We start from the raw sequence: 20,334 nt of genomic DNA on the forward strand, positions 1-20,334 counted from the left end.
AACTGTCACCAGCTCAACAAATGACACTTGAGGTCACACGGTCTTGTATGGATTAGGTTGTAAGGAATGTACTATTTTGGTTAGAGGTGCCACAAGTACTCACACTTTGTGCATAGGTACAATTAGACGTGAAAAGACTTGAAATTTAATACCAAAGTAAAAAAAATATTTACTATTACGTCTTAATAACAACACTTGTTTGTTTTGATGACTGAAAATTCTCTGCACACAAAATACTTTCCTACACATACTAGTACTCAGAAGACAAAAAAGCGTTTCCCTCCAATTTTAGATTTAGCGTTGTAAACTGAATAACAAAAAATGCAAATTATCTGATAATTGAACAAATATATTTGATTTAGTATGTGTTATTTATTCCAGATTATACGGAGATTTGTTTTCTTTTTTTGCGCGCGAAAATGGCTGTAATTATGATGGCACAAGACGCAATGCATTTGACACAAATAATTCCTGTAGCCGACAATCAAACGCTTCTCCGAAATGAGGCCTTGGATGGGGAATAGTTTGCGTCTCAAAACCGTTGCTGTTGTCATTAATGTTCCCTGGTTCACATTCTTCAATGTGATTGCCATCCCTGTTATTTTTTTTCGTCTGAAAAAGACCCCAAATCTCAGCCACGGTTGACTTTACCTCTCTCTAGTTACGTGACGTCTGTTTTTATGTTGTATTAACATGTGTCGGTTGAAAAATAAAATGTAACGGGCCTATTTTGACAAAGATTATTTGGGTCTACGGCCGTTTGTTCCTTAGGCTCTAATTACAGAGACACTTTCTTGAGCTGTCTTAGTTAATTAATGAATGAATGAACAAAGAGAAACATTTCTTTATTTGTGTTAGCGCGCAAAAAAAAAAGAAAAGCACACACATTTTACGGTCATATAAGAAATGTTAATACGTTGATCAATATTGGTTTGTCGCTTATGATCATACCGGCCACGTTGGAGTGTAGGCGTCAAATTACGTCATGTCATTCGCGCACCGCCCTCATTCATTTATTCATTTTTGACCAACGAGAGAGAGGCAGGGGGCGGGCTTATAGCAAATGTGAGCCAATGGGTATGTTCCGCTTGTAATAACGTTGTCTAGAATCAGTCGCATCCGGGTGAGACACTGAGGTGAGTGGATAACGCCTATAGAAAAAATATTTATAAATAACTAAAATGTTTTAGTTTAGCGTGTGGTGAATTCTAAGTGCGTGCAAACTGTGGCGTTGTATGTACGCGCCGCTCGGGCCCATGCGCGCTCTCCCGTTTCTATGACACTGAGGCCAGACAGCTTTCCAGTTAGCATCGAGCTAACTCACAGCTAAAGATTAGATCTGGGTTTTCTTCCCCCCCCTACTTTTTGGGGTCTCATTTTCTTCATTTACGACTCGACTTCTCTCTTCCTCACAGGTCCCTCGCCATCTTTTCACTCGACTTGGGTTCTAGACCTTGAAAAGACAATGTACGGCTCTTTGCGAGTGATGTTGCAGGTGCTGTGGGCCCAGCTCCTCCTGTGCGGCTGGGCGCTGGGCTCCGAGCTCACTTTCGAGCTGCCCGACAACGCCAAGCAGTGCTTCTACGAGGACATCACCACCGGAACCAAGTGTACGCTGGAATTCCAGGTGTGTAGGTTCGTTTGTAACGCGGTTGTTTTTACAAACGGAGTCTCGTGGTTTACGACGTGGTTTAGACGGAGTTGCATTCTTACGGCGGCGACGTAATCGAAGAATTTGCATTCTAGTCTGAGCGGAGTCTTGCAGTAAAGTAAAGTTTTTAGGTTTTTGTAGTAATGTAATTTTTCTTCAGCGTTTTGGCCTTGTTTTCCTCATTCTCTGTTTTTGGTTTCAGCCAAGAATTTTCGTTTGTGTTAACCACATGCTTGTCCTGCCGTTCAAGGATCAAACAACTGTTAAAAAATAGGTTAGTTTAAAAATTACTGAAAACAGATGGATGAATTGTCAATCTACACTGCTCCTTCTTTTGGCATAAGTGATGCAAAAAATGGCAACAACTTTTAAATTGCTTCTTGTTGGTGTTTTTCTGACAGTGAAACCTTGCATATCAACACCACCACTCCCATAATCCAAACTGTACCTGTTTCTGTTTAGACCTAAAGCGCCTGGCTCAACATCTCCCCAAAAACTATGGGTTACTATAGAATCACCCTCTTAAGCCTGAGATTGTCCCAGAAACGCAACACCTACAAAATAATTGATAGTCCCTGTAGCAAATAGAAACATAATTCGAAAAGAAATTCAGATCTTAGACATGTTTTCACACAGGCCCGAGTTTATTATTTACTGTTTCAATCGAAGATATAAAAATAAAGTGTCAGTGGAAGAGAAGCACTATTTTTAATTTTTTTAAAATCAAGTGGTAATTACCATCCTCTATTCTGTTACAAAGACGTCAATATTGTCATTGTCTACAAACATATTTCTTAACAATATATCATGTTCAACTGGTTCAAAGGCCACAAGCGCATCGTCAATATATGTGCTGTTACTTATTTCGGAGCTCCCGCGATTGCATGCGAGTCCGACATGCTAAAAAAAATTAAGCAAAATCCTCTGAGGGGTCACGACACCGTCACATTTATATTCTGATGCATTTCATTGGCTAAGGGACAGAGAATTGGATTAAAAAAGGAAAATGACCTAAAAGCTCACCCTTTTTTGTGTCTCTCTGTCTCTCTCTCTCTCGATCTCTGTGACTCTGTCTGTGTGTCTCTCTCTATCTCTCTCTCTCTCTCTCTCTCTCTCTCTCTCTCTCTCGCTCTCCTTCTCAAGGTGGTGACCGGCGGCCATTACGACGTGGACTGCCGCCTGGAAGACCCGGACGGTACGACGCTCTACAAGGAGATGAAGAAACAGTACGACAGCTTCACCTTCACCGCCGCCAAGGACGGCACATACAAGTTCTGCTTCAGCAACGAGTTCTCCACGTTCACACACAAGACGGTCTACTTCGACTTCCAGGTCGGAGACGACCCACCGCTCTTCCCCAACGAGAACAGGGCCACCGCCCTCACCCACGTGAGTTCATGATTACCGTCCTTCCATTTTCGATAGTGCTTGTCTTTGTTTGGGTGCTGGGTAACCGGACCCTATCCCAGCTGACTGTGGATGATGGGCGCGGTCCACCCTGGACCAGTGTTCATTTTGACAAGATATTATAATTTAGCTTTAGTTATAGTCTTTTGACTAAAATGTATTAGTTGTAGTCATAAATTAGTCATGTGATTGTATTTTACTTTTAGTCCTAATTTTAATCTATGACAATAAAGAGTAATTTTAGTTGACTAAATCAATCATTTTAATTACTAATTTAGTCGATGTTGTCCTTTAGCATACATTCCAACTTTTATATAGAAAGTATAACACACCTACAGTACAGACATACCGTAAGTGAGTTGTGCCACCAGAGCATGCGTGCGCTCAGCCCAGCGAAGCTTTTTGGGACCGCCTCGGCGGTTCAGATATTGGGGGGGGGAAAAACTATGAATCGGTTTTTCTCAGTTTTGCTTTTCAATGTGTTTTGATGAAGCGCAAAATAATACGCAAACTGGGATGCAAAACCACTTGCAGTATTTCGAGCCTTGTATGTGTAATACAGTGGTTCTTGGCACTGAGTACCACCTCAAAAAATGCTTCACTCTCCATCATGATCAACGTAAAAATACAGTAACGTTGTAGTTTCAAGTGCTCATCAAAAAAATGAATTTTTAATATGTTTTAAAATAGGTAATGTTGGCCAATTAATGGCCAAAAGCTGATCAATGGGTGCGCCTCTAGTTAGTATATCCGACCCACAGCGAAATGGTCCCAAGTTCAAATCTCTTTTAATGTTTATCACGTGCTTGTGTGGGTTTTTCAGGTACTCTGGCTTTCTCTCACATTCACAAAACTTGCGTGTTAGGTTCCTTGAAGTTGAAATTATCCGGGAGTGTGAACCCGCCTCTCAAAATCAGCCGGGATAGGATCAAATACTGTAGAATCGCAATTGCATCTTTTCTTACTCCACTCGAGATATTTAATGTTTGAAATGATTGATTCCCCTCTGAAATATCCCGTCTGGATCTTTCAGTTGGAGTCGGCCTGCGTGTCCATCCATGAGGCCCTCAAGTCCGTCATCGACTACCAGACGCACTTCCGCCTACGCGAAGCGCAGGGACGCAGCCGCGCCGAGGATCTGAACACGCGTGTGGCATTTTGGTCCATCGGCGAGGCACTGGTCCTGCTTGTGGTCAGCATCAGCCAGGTTGTCCTGCTCCGGAGCTTCTTCTCCGACAAGAAGACCACCACCACCCGCGTGGGATCGTAACCCTGCCTGCTGTCCTTGTGTATTTTTTTTCCTTTTTTTTTTTTTTTTTTTTTTTTGTCCATGCTTGGCTTGTCTTCATAGAGCGGCTTAGAACAGCAGAGAGATTTGGATCACTTCTCACTTTTTGTCAGCTACTGTTTAAAGACACTGTATGCAAATAAGTCTTATACATAGAGATTTGATTGTTGGACATACACAAAAATGATTGTGCTTTTAAAAATCTACTGCTACTGAACACAGGTGGCGAAAGCATGCCCCTTCAGTATTTGAAGTCTTTTTTTTTTTTGTGTTCCTCTTTAAATGTTGTCCTCTTTGTTTCTTATTTGTCAGCCACTTTCAGTTAAACTGCCTGGGAATAAAAAAAAGGGAGGGTTAAGGTCATGCCAGCAGCACTAACACACACAGACGTTTGATCCCAAAATATAATTTTCTCTTTCTCAAAGGCTATAAAAGTAGCCATCTGTAAATCTTAATACAACAAAGAAGAAATCGCGGCTTCAATTTGCTCTACATTTAATCACTGGAATTTAGTTGCACGTGAGTCCGTTTCTGGACGATTTACATTTTTATGTTACTGTTACATAGTCTCTCTTTGTTGGTCACAATTAGAAGGTGCTTATAAAGCTTCAGCATCACTGTTTGGACACAATTGTTATATTTTCAGCAGAAAACGGCATAAAATGATGATATCCCAAGTCGGTTTACAATGTATTTCACTTGCATTTCATTTTACCAACATGTGTGCCTGTACAAGGAATTTTTAGAGTAAAAGTCCATTCCATTAGTTTTTTTTTAACAGTCCAATTCGGACAATGATCTGTAAACTCCAGCTCAAGCATTTGTTTGAAACCTATAATAAAACATTTACAGTATAGTCCTCCAACCTTTCATTATGAAATCATAACCTTCCTGTTTAACGTTGGTTTTACATTCATGTGTACACTTAAAAACAATATTTTCCGTGGGCACGCTGGGGTTGTGTTAAGTTATTGGAATGACTGAATAAACTCTCCGTTCAAGTGTTCTTACTATGAATGTCGTCGTTTCTTACATTAACTACTGAACACATAGTATTTTTCTCATCAGAGGCCATTTTGCTCTTATGAAGTCCTCCTCGGGCAATACCAAACTTGTGACCCCCACCAAAAAAAATACTCAAAAATTAATCCCTGGATGAAATGTTCCATGCTGCGACTGTCTATGACCCTCATGCTGTAGGTTACCTCATTGGCATGACAGGGCCGCACTGTCAAAGCGCCTCGATTTGACTCCAGACGAGTTTGGCCAAATTTGTTCTCAAGCCTGAACGAACTGTAGCGTACAGTTATAATTACAGCAAATATTTGGATGAGAAACACTCCCTTGACTATAAATAAAAAAACACTGAAATGAAAACTGATAGTGTAACTGGGTGTGCGTGTCCTCCTGACCTCTTTCTTCCATTTCTTCCACTCAAACCTGTTTATTTACAGGCATATTTTCCTTACTGACATGCTTCCTTTCTTCCTTCATTCTTTTCATCCCCTTTATCTCTGTCAGACCTGCATTTTATTCATTCCTCCTTACATTATTTACCCAACTTTTCTGCCTTCCTTCATTCACTCCTTCCTTCGGTCACATCTGTTTTTTGTTATTTATGCATCCTGACATCCTTTTATCACGATTTTCATTCCTTCCTGACTTCCTCTCTTCCGTTGCGCCGAGAGTTAGGTTCAGCAACAGATGCAAGAAACGTATACTACATAGAAATTATAACGCAATTTGTAATTACAACCATGCATGGTAAAAATCCGTGTTTCACAAAAATAAATGAAATGTTTCAAAAACTTGATTTATAAAGTAAATACATTTTTAAAACTATGTTTTGGGACACCATCTCTGTTTAAAAATTACTGTTGACCAGTGTATTTTAAAGCGTCGTTCGTAACCTCAAAATCTCGTATGTCGGAACGTACGGTGCGTACGGAAGATCCACTGTACGTACAATATTTCTCTTGCTATGCTTCGTTTGTCCTGTAGAGGACGAAATAATTCCATTCACCACATCATTCCAAAAAAGACAATGATTTAAAATCTAACTCGGTGGGTACAAAACAAGCACAAATCGATTAAGATGGGATGTTTTTTTGTCTTGTTATTTGGAACACTTTACTCAATATTTCCGTTCATAATATTTGTTGTTTTGCTATTGGATTACATCCGGTATGCTTGCCACGCTGTGATTGGACGCGCGACACGTCAATCACTAGATGAAGGGGAGAAAAGGGGGAGCGCTATTCTCAGCTCTGCTATTCGACATAACCGAGTCGTGATCATCTGGTGGAGTCGTGGGTGGACAGCCGCCTTCCCCTGTTTACCTCACCGTCATCAACCCTCCTCCTTCCCCGCTCTGAGATCATTGTCCAGTTCTCCACAGGTCACCCACGACCATTTTCGTTGTTCTTTGCTGATCGGCCAACTCGTTTTCGTTTCGTCGAGTAAAAGGGCGGCGAACGACGTCGACAGTGTATTCCGGAGAAGGTTAGACGAGGCGGGTGTTGTTGGCGGTGGGGGTGGATTTTCCCTTTCCTCCGTTCCCGGCCCTCGGGGAAATACCGTACTCGACGTCACGTGAGTAATGTATCGGAACTATGACTCGCTTGGGAAGTAGCTCGAACGGAGGCTGTGCTTCCAGGTGGCGGAGACATTTCTCGGGGTGAGTGTTGGAGCGAGAGACCACGAAAGGGAGTCGGAGAGAGGCTAGGCTAGGCCAAGCTAGCTGGCTAGTTCGAGGAAGTTGGGCGAGCCTGGACAAAGAGTTAAAAATAGAGCCGTTGACTTTTAAGTGCGAGGCGGGTGATTCCGTTACGTTCGGACGCTGGGGCGAAGAAGTAAGATTGAGCGGCTTCGTCGAGTCGATCTGTAAACAAAAGGCTCCCCTGCCACCTGCTTCTACCGCGTAACTTTGGACGGGTATCCCCCGGTGTCCCCCCTCCCCTTGGTCTCTTTCGTACGAGCTTCCAACCCCAACATGGATTTAAAGACGGCAGTGTTCAACGCGGCCAGAGACGGGAAGCTCCGCTTGCTCGAAAAGCTCCTGGAGAACAAAGATGTACTCGAGGTGACCAAACTGATGGGCGAGAAGACGAACGGCGCCACGCCGCTCCTCATGGCCTCTCGCTACGGCCACCTGGACCTGGTGGAGTACCTACTCGAGTGCTGCCGAGCGCCCGTCGAGGTCGGCGGCTCGGTCAACTTCGACGGGGAGACCATCGAGGGCGCACCGCCGCTATGGGCCGCGTCGGCCGCCGGCCATCTGAAAGTGGTGCAGTCGCTGCTCGGCCACGGAGCCTCCGTGAACAGCACGACGCTGACCAACTCGACCCCACTGCGGGCGGCTTGCTTCGACGGCCACCTGGACATCGTCAAGTACCTGGTGGAACATAAGGCCGACCTGGAGGTGGCCAACAGGCACGGCCACACTTGTCTCATGATATCATGCTACAAGGGACATAAGGAGATAGCACAGTACCTGCTGGAAAGAGGCGCCGACGTCAATAGAAAGAGTGTCAAAGGTAAGTAACTGAGCGTGCCTTTCTGTGCCCCCCCAAAACACCCAGTTATTTTTAAATATTTGAAAAAAATCTGACTGTATATGCTGAGAAACCAATAATGAATGTCCTTGGAGTGAAATAAATTGTTTGCTGTAAGGTTTAATTTGCGGATCCGACCAATGACGTCGATCAGCAAATTATGATTACAACTGATCACCGATTTTGCATATTTGCAAAATTTCGGCTGATCCGCCAGCCGATTACATCTGTGTAAAGTCCAGTCATGGGTGCCCAAGTCCGGTTCTCGAGAGCCCCTATCCAGCATACCTGTCAACCCCGGGCTGTGCTGAATCTTACAAAAGTTGTAATTTGCCCATACATTTCTGTATATAATCTTACACAGTATCTGTTTTTAACCTTACACAGTATTTATCGCTCAGCGGGAGAGGTGGGGTAAACGGAACGGATATTTCTATGTAGAATCTTACACAGTGTTTATCGCTCGTGAAAGTCGTCCGAAGTTTGCAGTCGAAATCACTAACGAACGCTCCTTATTAGAGCCGAAATGGGCAAGACGAGGTCGGTCTAACAAAAAACTAGTTTTTAATTTTTTTCCCCCCCATACAAAAATTGTTAGACGGCGTACACAATTTGAAATGATCAAAAAAACGTATGAAATACGGGGAAAACGTAAAAGTTGACAGGTATGTATCCAGTCTAAGATGTCTCCCTCCTCCGACAAAACTGATTCAAATGATCAGCTCATCAACAAGATATGCAGACGCCTGATGGTGGAGGAAGCTCTTCCTCTTCTTTGCTGCGGCGTATCGCGAATGAAGCAGCTACCTTTGTAACATTCCGCGATGAAACTCTTGGGAGAAACGTGAGGTGAAGCGACATTTTGCTTTTGATTTGACTAAAGCATAATTCAGACACAGTGCCTTCGATTGGTTCCGTGACCATGCTTGTAACTCACTTCGCTAGTATGTAAAATCAACTTTAACTAATTGAAATGAAAGGAAATGAATTTAATCCATTCCGAAAAAAAACAAACATTGGCATGCAAAATAACAGTCATTAAAGATATATTGCAGACAGGCCTTTTCCACGCCAACAGTCAGTGGGCAGAATCTCCCTCGTCGACATTCCATTCAGTAGTAAAAAAGGTTGTGGAAGCAGCTGAAGGCCAAATGAAGTCGTGCTATTTGTTAGAGATGAATTTACTGAGTCGCTTGTGGAGGTATGAAGAGATGGAATTGTATATGGGAGATGGGTGGTGTTATAAGCCTCCTCCTCTGAGCTGGTTTTGCAAGCTAAACGTGGATGTTTAGCCTCGCTCACTCCTCCTCCAAACCATAGTTTTCCTCTGTCCAGACTGTGTATTTTTGTCCAGTTGCGATCGATTGAATACCCTTAAAATCTAGAGATCAGGATGAATGAGAAAATTCACAGGCCGTCATGGACCCCTCCTTCAATCCTCTTGCATAGCGTCACAGTATTTTTGATGCGTCAAATTGGAGATCCCTCGGAATTTCAGGCCCGCATGAGTTTATTGGTGCATATATTTTTTTTAATCTGAAACGTGTCAACTACTCAGTGAAGGTGTGTCCCCAAGTAGCAGACAAACAAAACTGTCCAGGAAACCTGTTGAAGAATAATCATGTTGTCCTGTTCCAAACGTTTGTTGCAACAAGGGTTTCGGGGTATTTTGTCAACACTGGGAATTTGCACACACTGCGCTGTCCGGCACATTCATTGTTTTTCTTCCATAATGTTTTAATGAGCGTGAGAAGCCCAAATCTAAATCCTGATTACATTTCAAATAATTGCCCAGCCCTAATTGTTACTAGTTCGTTACACGCCACTCATATCCTCAAACGCCCTATGTCGGCAATTTTGTAAACAAAGGACCACCTGTACTTTCATAGCCTCGTTAGAAATTTACTTGGACTGGGTGTTCTGCCATTTGCCAACGTTCCCTTCCTGCAACTTGTAGGCCATAAATCTCTTAACAATCAAAAGGAAAAACAATAAGTATGGCGGTAACTGAGCATGACTTCTTGTACCACGTAAGTAGTTCATTGGGTGTCGTTCACAAATATGAAATATCAAATGTAAAGGACTCCCCCCCGTCTTTTAATAATAACTCTAAAATCACCCCAAAATATGCCGCTACACAGCCAAACATAGTCAGAGAGGCGATGAGGGAATGCACATTTGACATTATTGTAATCATACCAAGAGCAGTTTCAGATATTAACCCCTCCCATGTTGCTAAAATGACATTGGAAAAATACCCCTCAGCTTGTATGTATGTATTATATGGACGGATAATGAGACAAGCTGGCTGCACACCCGGGTTTGACTGTTGGCACTATTGTGAGTTACCTTTATTTAGCAACCCAGTTCTACCTTCCCACACTGTAAAACACAACCGCAAAATGAATGAGCATTCAATGAAAACCCAAAACATCTGTCAATGTTCTATAGTACTTGTCCCCATTAAGGTGGCAGGCGAGCTGGAGCTTCTCCCAGTAGGTTTTGTCTTTTTTTTTTTTTTTTTTTTTTTATGTTGGGGGTGGTGGGCACATTCACGTTTGCACCTTTTGTGATTGCACAGGTGAACCAGTCTGGAACAACAAAAACAGCGGCAGGCCAAGCGATTGCATGACTCATTCAAGTAAAGTGAACAGTCATGGTAGAAAGTATGTCATCTTGAAGTGCAGGCGTGTCTGAAAGCACTTTTATGCCTCTGCTCAAGTGTGAGCAAAGCTGGCAATGAATTGTTTTATTTCGCCCCGCACAGGTATCACGCGTGGATGGCCTTCTATTTATGTTGCGTTAGCAAGCCATTGGGTTTCTATTTACAGAACACCCGAATCCGTGGACAACAAGTGACACGGTCATCTTCAAAGTTGTGGATTGGTGAGATTGAACAGGAATAAACCAGGAATTTGAAAAAAAAAATAAAATAAATCGCTGCCTTTAATCGGGATAGTAAACATAGTTGGGGCCAATATTTCATCATAATCCTGACTAAACAAAACAGGAAGATTTCCTGTAACTGCAGTGTTGCCTTGATTTATGAGTGCCGAAAACCTACAAGTTTTCTGAGTTAGTTGCTTGGTTGCGGATTTTTTTTTTCGTTTGTTTGTTTTTAATTTATGTTAAGAGACAAAATTTGAGTTGCATGCAAGCTTGGTATAACCTGTTGCTATATCATTTTGCGAGGTTGTGATACCTTTCCATAAATTTTCGATGGAAAGTTTTCAAATTTGGAACGTGTCCAAATTCCCCAGCGTAACTGCTCATGGAATTGTCCAGGAAACCTTTCCAGGAATATACTTTGAATTTTCCACCCCTTTGCAACCCTATAAATGATGCGCACATACGTTGACTGACACTACAGGTGCAATCTACATATACAAATGACGCTGCATCCAACTGCCACGTTGGAATGCTGGCGCCATCACCAAAGATATCTGTGTTCGTGATGACAGACTTTCATATAGATTACTCAAGGTAATTGCAGTGCTCGGAAATGTGGATGGATTGCTTGGTGGTTATTTAGCGCTTTCTCTGGTTCAAATCAGTTTAAAAAGTGGTCCATTCCTCCTTGCTTGTTTGTCTTTACGTTGTACAAAAATAATGCTTCGGGCACCAAAACACAAAAATTGTGCTCATCTCTTATTGGTCGCAGGAATGCAAACGTGAAAAAGATTCTCCAAGTGAAATGCATCTACGAAATGCAAAATGGAGGACAATTTGGCTTTTTAAGAACAGAAAAAAACCCCCCAAATTTCCAAATGTTGTTAGCTTTTAAGTTGAATCCAAAACAATCCGTTTTTGTTGGTGCAGGCCAAAATTGATTTGGCAGGGATTTGAAAGGGACGTCGTTTACCTAGTTTACCTCCACCGAGACGAGATGTGCTGCGTGCACGTCGTGTGGTTTATTTGACGTAACCACTGTACAAGACAGTTATCAACGCTTCTCCTTATTTCTATTGTGGTGAATGACTCGTGAGACACGTTGTACACAACCAGTTTCTCTCCTTTTTGCGCCTGGAAAAAGCTTCGCGGGCTGGCGTCGCGATTGGCTGTACGTTCAGTCCCTTGCTCGTCACCGCTCATGGTTTTGAACCGTCTTAGAAGATGATTACAATGGTTTTAGTAAGCAGATCGAGGAGGAAAAAAAGATCACTTTTGACCACATCCGCAGCACAGAATAATCGGGTAGGATAAAAGCGATATTCGTTTAATCAGGCCGCGATCGGAAACGCGCTGCCTCGCATGCTAGCGTGCTAAACTAACTGATTACCCATTTGCTCAATGGTTTACCACTTATAGTTTAGAAGTGGAGGTTTTTGATCATGATGAATTTCTTCTTTACGTTATCTTTTTCACAGAAAGTCTGTAACCTCAAATGAGGGAGGGCACAATGCCGCACGATTAAAAAGAGCCCACGGGGCTTTTATACTTTTATGAGCGACCCTAAAGATAAGATGGAGGCAAACCCGTGATATAAATGCATTAGCACATGTCAGTGATTAGGACTGGGAATGGACAACAAAACAGACTAGCCAACAATGGTGTTCACTATGCAACGAATGAGCGAATGCTAATTTGAGCAGTGACCAGTTTGATTTTTTTTGCCTTTGTACGTCGGCTCAGTTGATTTGAATCCAAACGGTTCAAATGTGATTAAATTACAGTAAAGACTTGCTGCTTTAATTTGAGACGTACTCTTTAGTCATTGTTTCATAGACTGGCAAAAGCTTTCAGGGTTTTACCGCGTTTCCTCAATTATTGGCTCTCCCTTCAATTGGCACTCCCCGTTTGGTCGTCTGGTGTGTCAACCACACAAGACAAAGGCCTCCTCTCCCCATCAGTTCAAGAAAATGTTTGGCTACCTGATTGATCTCACATTTAAACGTGTTAGTTAACCACTGAGCACATTTGAACTGTTACTAACCAGAACAGCAGCACGTAAGCAATCCCTCAGATGGATTAGTACAGTCTTACCGCATGTTCTAAATTAGCTCCCTATCCAGTTTTAAAGAGATGCAATGACAATTGGTGTCACATTCCATTGGTAATAGATGCAGCCACTCCACAATGTTGTGTACGCCCATGGTAATAGTACTTTTTGTGTTTTTAAATGCAGCTTTCAAATGTTATTCCAGAAATGCAGTTTGTGCAACTTTCTTCTGTATGTCCAATTAGCGTCGACAAAATGAGGGCAACAAAAAGGCTGTAATTGATTCCTGCTACATGTCATATTTTTGTGACACGACTCGAAAGAAATGACACTTTAACGACGCGTCATCGTAATAGCTAAATTGTATTGGTCCATCAGGCAAAATCATAAAAACACTGGCCAAAGTCGGTTGCACCTATATGCATGCAAGGGTGAGAGTTGATTGTAGGTTATGTTAGATGGTTACCATGGTTACAAGTTTTGTTGTCCTGTGACGTGAATCATAAGGGGGGGGGAAAAAAACCTTGTGTAGTTGTTCACGGAAGGTACAGCGTTCGCTTATCAGCACAAAGTGCTGCTCCTGCCTTTTGGAGCCCGGAATGTTGGCTGTCCCAGCCTATCCCGAGATTGCGTTGGTGGGCTCATCACACAGACGTCGGTTTAATCAAGAAAATCCCGAGCTCCTGAATCAGGTACAAGCTTGTTGACATGAATCCTCAAATGCACTCGCTGAGTTGACCATCTCGTGAATAACATTATTGTTGCAGTCAGTCCACTGGAAACAAGTTACATCACATAACCCCCCCCCCCCCCCCCTTTTTTTTTATGCTGGGACGTTCAAAAATACCTCAAATGGTCCTTGGTATGTGGGTCAAATCCAAGCAGGAACTTTAATAGTATTTCTGCTCGAAGCAACTGTTCCACTTTGTCACATGGAGCCTTTGGAAAATGAATTGCCCAGGCCTGCTGAAATGCCTTCGGATGGGAACAAAAGTCCAAAATAAATAAAAAAATACATGGGGGGGGGGGGGGGCGGAAAAAGCTAAAAAAGAATTGAACAATTTAAATATGTTAAGAATAAAAACATACATTCACTTTTATTTATTGATAAATTCTGGGAAACTTGATTTAACCAGCTAAGGCAATTGAGAACAGTCTGTAATTTACAATGGCGACCTGACTGCGGACAACAAAGCCAAATAAGTACAAAAAGTATGAATACAACACACTGGTACTGATGTACACAGTGTATACATAAAACTTGCGAGCAACAACTTATATTAACTCATGCACTGCCAGACATTTTTAGACCCTCTTTTACCCTAACGTCTGAAAAAATTCCAAAAATATAGAAATAAGTTCCTGGAATTGAATGGACGGACTGCGAAAAGACAAATAAATTCGTCAATTTTGCTCCTCGGGCGTACACTAACATGCTGTTCCACTCCAGTCCATATGAAATGCCCAACAACAAAAATCTATCTTTCTTTGTCACAAATGTATTATTGATACACAATGGAAGTCGACCGTAGTTGGTGCTATATGTTAATAATACTATGGTATGCGGTATAATTTGGAACAACAATTTAGCTGTGGAGAGCGGCAATTACACGGTACGCAGTCACGCTTGTTGCTACTTGCTCAAAATACCACACAGTCTTAAATCCCTGGCTCACCTGGTTTTACCTGTTGATGCGACCTGGCTTCCATGCAAAAGCAAACCTTGCTTGCCGTGTAAGATTAAAGCCCGTAATTCTGCCATTGCCTGTTGGAGTGAGAATTTCCCACCGTGAGCAGGGTTGGGCATCGTTTGAATTTGGACGATTCCGGTTCTTTGATTCGATTCTGGTTCATAACCATTCTCAATTCCGATTTTTAACAGTTATTTTGTCCAAGTTATTTTTGGACAAATCGCATGAATTTCTCTGTTCTTTAATTTCATTAACGTTTTACTGTTTGTGAACTTTACTATGAGTTACTCAAAGGGCTGTTTTTAACCAGTATGTTTATATTTTTCGCAAGAGCTTTATTTTTGAGAAGCTCAAGACAATAAAATAATTCAGCTGCTACTAAACACCAACTTTCCGATTTTTATAGTATAGAACACAATTCATTATCAGCTTTTTATAAAATACAAAGGGTGTCCCCCAAAAATGTACATTTGAAATTAGGGGTGGTATCTGTACGTTCATTAATTGTCTTGCCCATCCCCAATGTGTGCACAAAAAAATGCCAGAGAAAAAATTTGAAGTCTTCATTATTATTATTTTTTTTTGGGGTGTTTTCTCTCAGGCAACACAGCGCTTCACGACTGTGCCGAGTCAGGCAGCCTGGAGATCATGCGGTTGTTGCTGCACTACAGGGCGTCCATGGAGCAGGACGGCTACGGCATGACGCCGCTGCTTTCCGCCAGCGTCACGGGCCACACCAACATTGTCGACTACCTGACCGCGCACCACCAGGTGAGGCTTTCCGACCAGGACTGTGCAGTGTCTTCTTGCCTTCTGATGCTACTTTGGAAAAGTAAACATTTTGACTCTTCACTTTGGCTTAGACGAGCCACAAGGAGCGCATTGACGCCCTTGAGCTCCTGGGGGCCACGTTTGTGGATAAAAAGAGAGACCTGCTGGGAGCCTTGAAATACTGGAAAAAAGCCATGGACTTGAGATACATGGACAGCAACAGCGTGGTGCATAAACCTGAACCCAAACAGCTGATCATGGCGTACGACTATGCCCGGGAGGTGAGTCTTCAAAACGGTCTTTTGCAAAGGAAAAGGTCTGATGAACACACTGGTGCAGTTGACACGATTGTAGCATTCCAGGAAGCCCTGTTAAGATTTTTTTGAGGATGTTTGAATCCCCACAAAAGGTGATTTAGTAGTAAGAATCCAAGCCATTTGAATAAGGTCCTCTCCCGTCTGTACTCAGGGATTTAACCAAGCAAGCAGCTTCAAGAGGGTCTTGAATGGCCCCTAAAGGGTACATGGAAATAAGAAATAACACTGCTGTCCATTTCCCAGGTGACAAACGGAGAAGAACTGGACGGGCTCATATCGGATCCCGACGAAATGCGCATGCAGGCCCTGCTCATCCGCGAGCGAATCTTGGGCCCGCAGCACCCGGACACGTCCTACTACATCCGCTACCGTGGCGCCGTCTACGCCGACTCGGGCAACTTTGAGCGCTGCATCAACCTGTGGAAGTACGCCCTGGACATGCAGCAGAGCAACCTGGACCCCCTGAGCCCCATGACGGCGTCCAGCCTGCTGTCGTTCGCCGAGCTCTTCTCCTTCATGCTGCAGGACCGCGCCAAGGGCCTGCTGGGCACGTCCGTCTCCTTCGAGGACCTGATGGGCATCCTGACCAAAAGCGTGCTGGAGATCGACCGCGCCATCCGCCAGAGGGGCTCGCTGCCGCCGGACCCCGCCCAGCTCAGCAAGGCGCTGTCCATCATCCTGCACCTCGTCTGTCTGTTGGAGAAGGTGCCGTGCACTACGGAACAGGACCACTTCAAGAAAGAGACCATCTATAGGTACAGTCAAGGGGTCATAGTCTACGTAAACTGTACAAAGACTAGTGATAAATAGCACGGAATATTATTTTGATTTTATGATGTCAAAATGGATTAAAATTCCATTTTTTGTCACTGTTAAGCTAATATGTATCATTTTCATATTTTTCAGTTGATAACAGAAGGTACTTGGAAATTGAGTAAAATAAAGATGTGTTAAATGTATTAATGTACAGAAAAATTAAATTGCTTAGAATTGCGTTTTAAATGGTCAAGCTATACTTTAAATATTTTTTAGGTTGAATAGAAAGGGTTTGTAATTTGCTCAGAAAAATTTGAATGAACTAAAACAAATTACACGCCTTTATCGGCTAATGCTAAATATTTTGTACAATTTAATAAACGAAATACTTAAATCCTCAAAGTGAAAAAATTCAATCTCAAAAAACGTCAATGTTTTCGAAGTAGTTCACAATTTATAAGGAAATGCTTAGATTAAGATTTTTTTTTCAATGTTTAAATATTTAACATTTTTAATACATGCAAAAAGTGGAAAATAGATGTGAAGTAAAAATGGAAACAATGTATGAACTAAATAGGAAATACAGTGGCACCTCAAGTTACGAATGTTCCCGTTTACAAACAATTTGAGTCAGGCACAAAATTTTCATTGAAAAATTACCTCTATTTTGAGTAGACAAACAGTCTTAGCATGGACTAGCTGATGGATCTCTGTTTCTTTTCTCGCCGAGTAATGTCTTTGGCAGCATGCTTAACACAGTGACTGTAAACGGAAAACTTGTTATATCCATCCCCGGTGTAAGGGAAAAATCCGTTGCATACTACGGAAGTTCCGCCTCCACATCCTGCAATCATCCAATTAGAAATGATGACATGTAGTCTACCAGAAGTCTGAAAATAGTATTTACAGTAGTTGTTATTGAATTGCAGCATCTCTTTGATATGCATTTGAAAATTGCTCTGATTTTTGTCTTGCATGTATCAGAAAAAAACGTTATACGTTATGGTCACCCACGATGGAAAATTGTTTAAAGAAAAACACTGTCTTTTTTTTTTTTTTTTTAATTCTCTTGCCACTTTCTTTGGCGTATGCAGGTTTCTGAAACTGCAGCCACGCGGCAAGAACGGCTTCAGCCCGCTCCACCTGGCGGCCGACCGCAACACCACCTGCGTGGGCCGCTACCCGGTCTGCAAATTCCCCTCGCTCACCGTCACCGCCATCCTGCTCGAATGCGGCGCCGACGTCAACAGTCGAGACGACGACCACAACAGGTCTGTCTCAACTGCCTTTATTTCTTTCTTCATTCCGTTTTGATGCAAATAATACGGTACTTGAATTCAATGCTAAGAATGTCAAGTTCCTCAAATTGTTGCAAACCTGTAAGTTAAAATATTTACCAAAAATGTTTGAAAAGTTTTTCTAAAAGATTTAAAGGCAAATGAATTGTATTTCAAAATTAAATATAACTGAATTGTTTTTTTACAAAAAAAAGAAAAACAACAGAAGTTTAACCTACTTTAACATGATGCACAGTTTAATATTTAAAGCAGCACTGGGCAAAAATTTGACCGAATTTTTAAAAAAAAATTTTAAAACTCTTTTGATCAAACATTGACTTACAAGTAGTTGAATGGGACTTTTGTCACGCCCTGGGGGGATCTGTATCGTTTTTACTGACACCAAGCAATTTTGAGGAGGATGGGAGCAACTCTGGCACACAAAAGAAATACAAATGTCCTGAATTTCTTTACGGCGTACTCACTTCCTCCTATAAGGACGGAAGTCGATTCGAACGTCTACGCGCTATTACTGGTGTCATGGCAGAAGCCCCAAAACAAACAAAAAAAACAAAAGTATTTAAACAAAATTAGATTCATTAGCTCACCGCTATTCATCTTTCACACAGCCACTGGAAAAAGAAATGTAATTCAATCCAACTTGCAGGCCAGCCAGAGTTTAGGATTACACGACACTACGCGCTGGCGCGCATGGGAAATGTGGTTGGCTTTTGTCAAAACACTACCGCTTTTGTCCACATGGCGCCGCCATAATCAACAAAAACTGACATATGACACAGTATTGCTTTAATTCATAAATTCTTTTGCTGACAACTAGAGGGAGCTTACGTAGATTTTGAGACTCACTGGTTATAGATTAAAAGCAAAAAAAAAAAAACCCCAAAAAAATCGGACTTAAAATGTGCTTGTAAATTGCTCAGCGGTGGGGAGGAAATGGTTTTGGAATACAGTGTGTGATGCCACTCTTTTGTTTTTTTTTAAATCCACCACTGCTTTGGCCGCCAGCCCGCTCCACATAGCCGCGTCCAACGGCCACGCCGACATCATGAACATGCTGGTGTCGGGCGGCGCTCACTTTGACAGCACCAACGCCTTGCAGCAGACGGCCTGCGAGCTCCTGGACGAAAAGGAGCTGGCGCGCAACGTCGTCCAGCCCATCAACCACACCACACTGCAGTGCCTGGCCGCCCGCGTCATCGTCAAGCATGGCCTCTGCTACCAGGGGAATATCCCAGAAAAACTGGAGGCCTTTGTGCTGCTCCACAGATAATGACTGGAAATGGATGCATCAAAAACAAAATGGTGGATTGGACTACAAATCAATGGAATAGACGGGATTGGATTAATGACTTGGATTTATACTTGGTTTTTTTTTTGCTCCAGGAAAAAAAAAAAAAAAAAAACTTTTTGGCATATTCACTCAAATGCTATTTATTATTACAGAAGAACACTTGAGATTTTCTCCATGCAACAAAAACATGTTTTTTTTTTTTCAACATTTGCTGGGACTTTTCAGGTCTTTAGTTTTTCTTCCTCATCGCGTCACGGTTGCCAATGGTCTCATTTTTTTTTTTTCTTCTTTTACATTTTTTTTACAAAGATGGTGTGGATACTCTACAGAAGAAGCCATTAAAATAAAGAAAAAAGCTTTACAATTAGGAGGTAAGGCTGGATGGGGAGGGGGGGGGGGGGCAGGTGCTCCGCTAACACCAAAAGTGCTTTAATCAATTCCTTCTATGCACAGGCTAGGCTGTTGGAAAGTGACTGTTTTTCATTCACTCGTCTGTGCAATATATCTCATTTGTGTTTACCTCACCGCCACCGATGTGACTCACAAAATGGCCGTCTTTTAATGACATCGTTCCAAGATGTCCGCCGCCGCTGGTTTTTCGTTTCCCAACAGTGAAACTTTGCGAATTATCATGTTTGCACATTCTCGCTTTTTTTTTTTTTATTTAGATGTGTGGAATTTGAATGGCCGAGAGAAGAAAAAAGGGCTTTTTCATCATCGCAGTGGATTAACTTCTTCCCCCTCATTTTTCTTCCACCGGACAGTTTGAAATGGAAAAAAAAAAATGTATGATGACTCCCGGAGGCAACTTGGTCTAAATCAGCACTTTACTTACAGCAAAGATTAAGATTGGACACAGCATTAATCCTGTTCGCATCTTAATGAATCAGTTTGACAATAAACCTATGTTGCACTTGTCCATGCCTCTACTCATTTTGTCATTGTGTGCAACTTCCTGTCTACACTTTTTAATGTATTGACCTGGGTTGGGAGCAATTTTAGGAAGATGTTCCCACTTAGCCACAGAGTGCGTTTTTTTTTTGTGTACATTTTTTAAATGGCCATAGTGGAAATTACTTTAATAAGCGCAACACCCACCGATTTTTTTTTATTTTTTTTTTTATTTTTATTTTTTTCTCTCCCCCCTCTCTTTCCTTCAAATTTTGTTCAAATGTGTCCAGTAATATCCAGAATTGATAATGACAGTGCTTAAAGCTGCACTCAGCTGGATTTTGAGTTTGGAATTGATACTGCCACCTGCAGGTGGAATTGCACACCCCTTTCTTCACGTGCACGATGCGCGTTCTAAATGACAATATCATCAACGCTTCTTACCTTTGGTGTAGAAAGCCATTTGTGTGTCGTTTTTCA

At 42.2% G+C, this 20,334-nt stretch overlaps 2 protein-coding genes across 2 annotated transcripts; both read left to right on the forward strand.

Moving 5' to 3' along the window:
* Positions 1–1,022: 1,022 nt before the first annotated feature.
* On the forward strand, positions 1,023–5,352 carry tmed7 (transmembrane p24 trafficking protein 7). The gene is made up of 4 exons (XM_086031869.1): positions 1,023–1,136; positions 1,416–1,627; positions 2,795–3,040; positions 4,092–5,352. The coding sequence occupies exons 2-4, from the start codon at positions 1,466–1,468 to the stop codon at positions 4,326–4,328; spliced, it is 645 nt and encodes a 214-aa protein (XP_085887995.1). The 5' UTR covers positions 1,023–1,136; positions 1,416–1,465; the 3' UTR covers positions 4,329–5,352.
* A 1,251-nt stretch (positions 5,353–6,603) lies between these two features.
* On the forward strand, positions 6,604–19,880 carry fem1c (fem-1 homolog c). Its single transcript, XM_086031679.1, has 6 exons — positions 6,604–7,882; positions 15,132–15,301; positions 15,394–15,582; positions 15,862–16,373; positions 17,469–17,645; positions 18,678–19,880. The coding sequence occupies exons 1-6, from the start codon at positions 7,339–7,341 to the stop codon at positions 18,940–18,942; spliced, it is 1,857 nt and encodes a 618-aa protein (XP_085887805.1). The 5' UTR covers positions 6,604–7,338; the 3' UTR covers positions 18,943–19,880.
* Positions 19,881–20,334: the final 454 nt, after the last annotated feature.

This window comes from Filicampus tigris, chromosome 5, assembly GCF_054856515.1.
Source record: "Filicampus tigris isolate MCC_2025a chromosome 5, RoL_Ftig_1.0, whole genome shotgun sequence".
Lineage (NCBI taxonomy): Eukaryota > Metazoa > Chordata > Actinopteri > Syngnathiformes > Syngnathidae > Filicampus > Filicampus tigris.

Excerpts from the sequence above, each read along its gene's own strand:
- tmed7 (XM_086031869.1), top strand. The coding sequence starts at position 1,466 with ATGTACGGCTCTTTGCGAGTGATGTTGCAGGTGCTGTGGGCCCAGCTC. Across the intron at positions 1,628-2,794 it reads AGTGTACGCTGGAATTCCAG|GTGGTGACCGGCGGCCATTA; the intron begins GTGTGTAGGTTC and ends CTCCTTCTCAAG. Across the intron at positions 3,041-4,091 it reads GGGCCACCGCCCTCACCCAC|TTGGAGTCGGCCTGCGTGTC; the intron begins GTGAGTTCATGA and ends TGGATCTTTCAG.
- fem1c (XM_086031679.1), top strand. The coding sequence starts at position 7,339 with ATGGATTTAAAGACGGCAGTGTTCAACGCGGCCAGAGACGGGAAGCTC. Across the intron at positions 15,302-15,393 it reads ACCTGACCGCGCACCACCAG|ACGAGCCACAAGGAGCGCAT; the intron begins GTGAGGCTTTCC and ends ACTTTGGCTTAG. Across the intron at positions 16,374-17,468 it reads AAGAAAGAGACCATCTATAG|GTTTCTGAAACTGCAGCCAC; the intron begins GTACAGTCAAGG and ends TGGCGTATGCAG.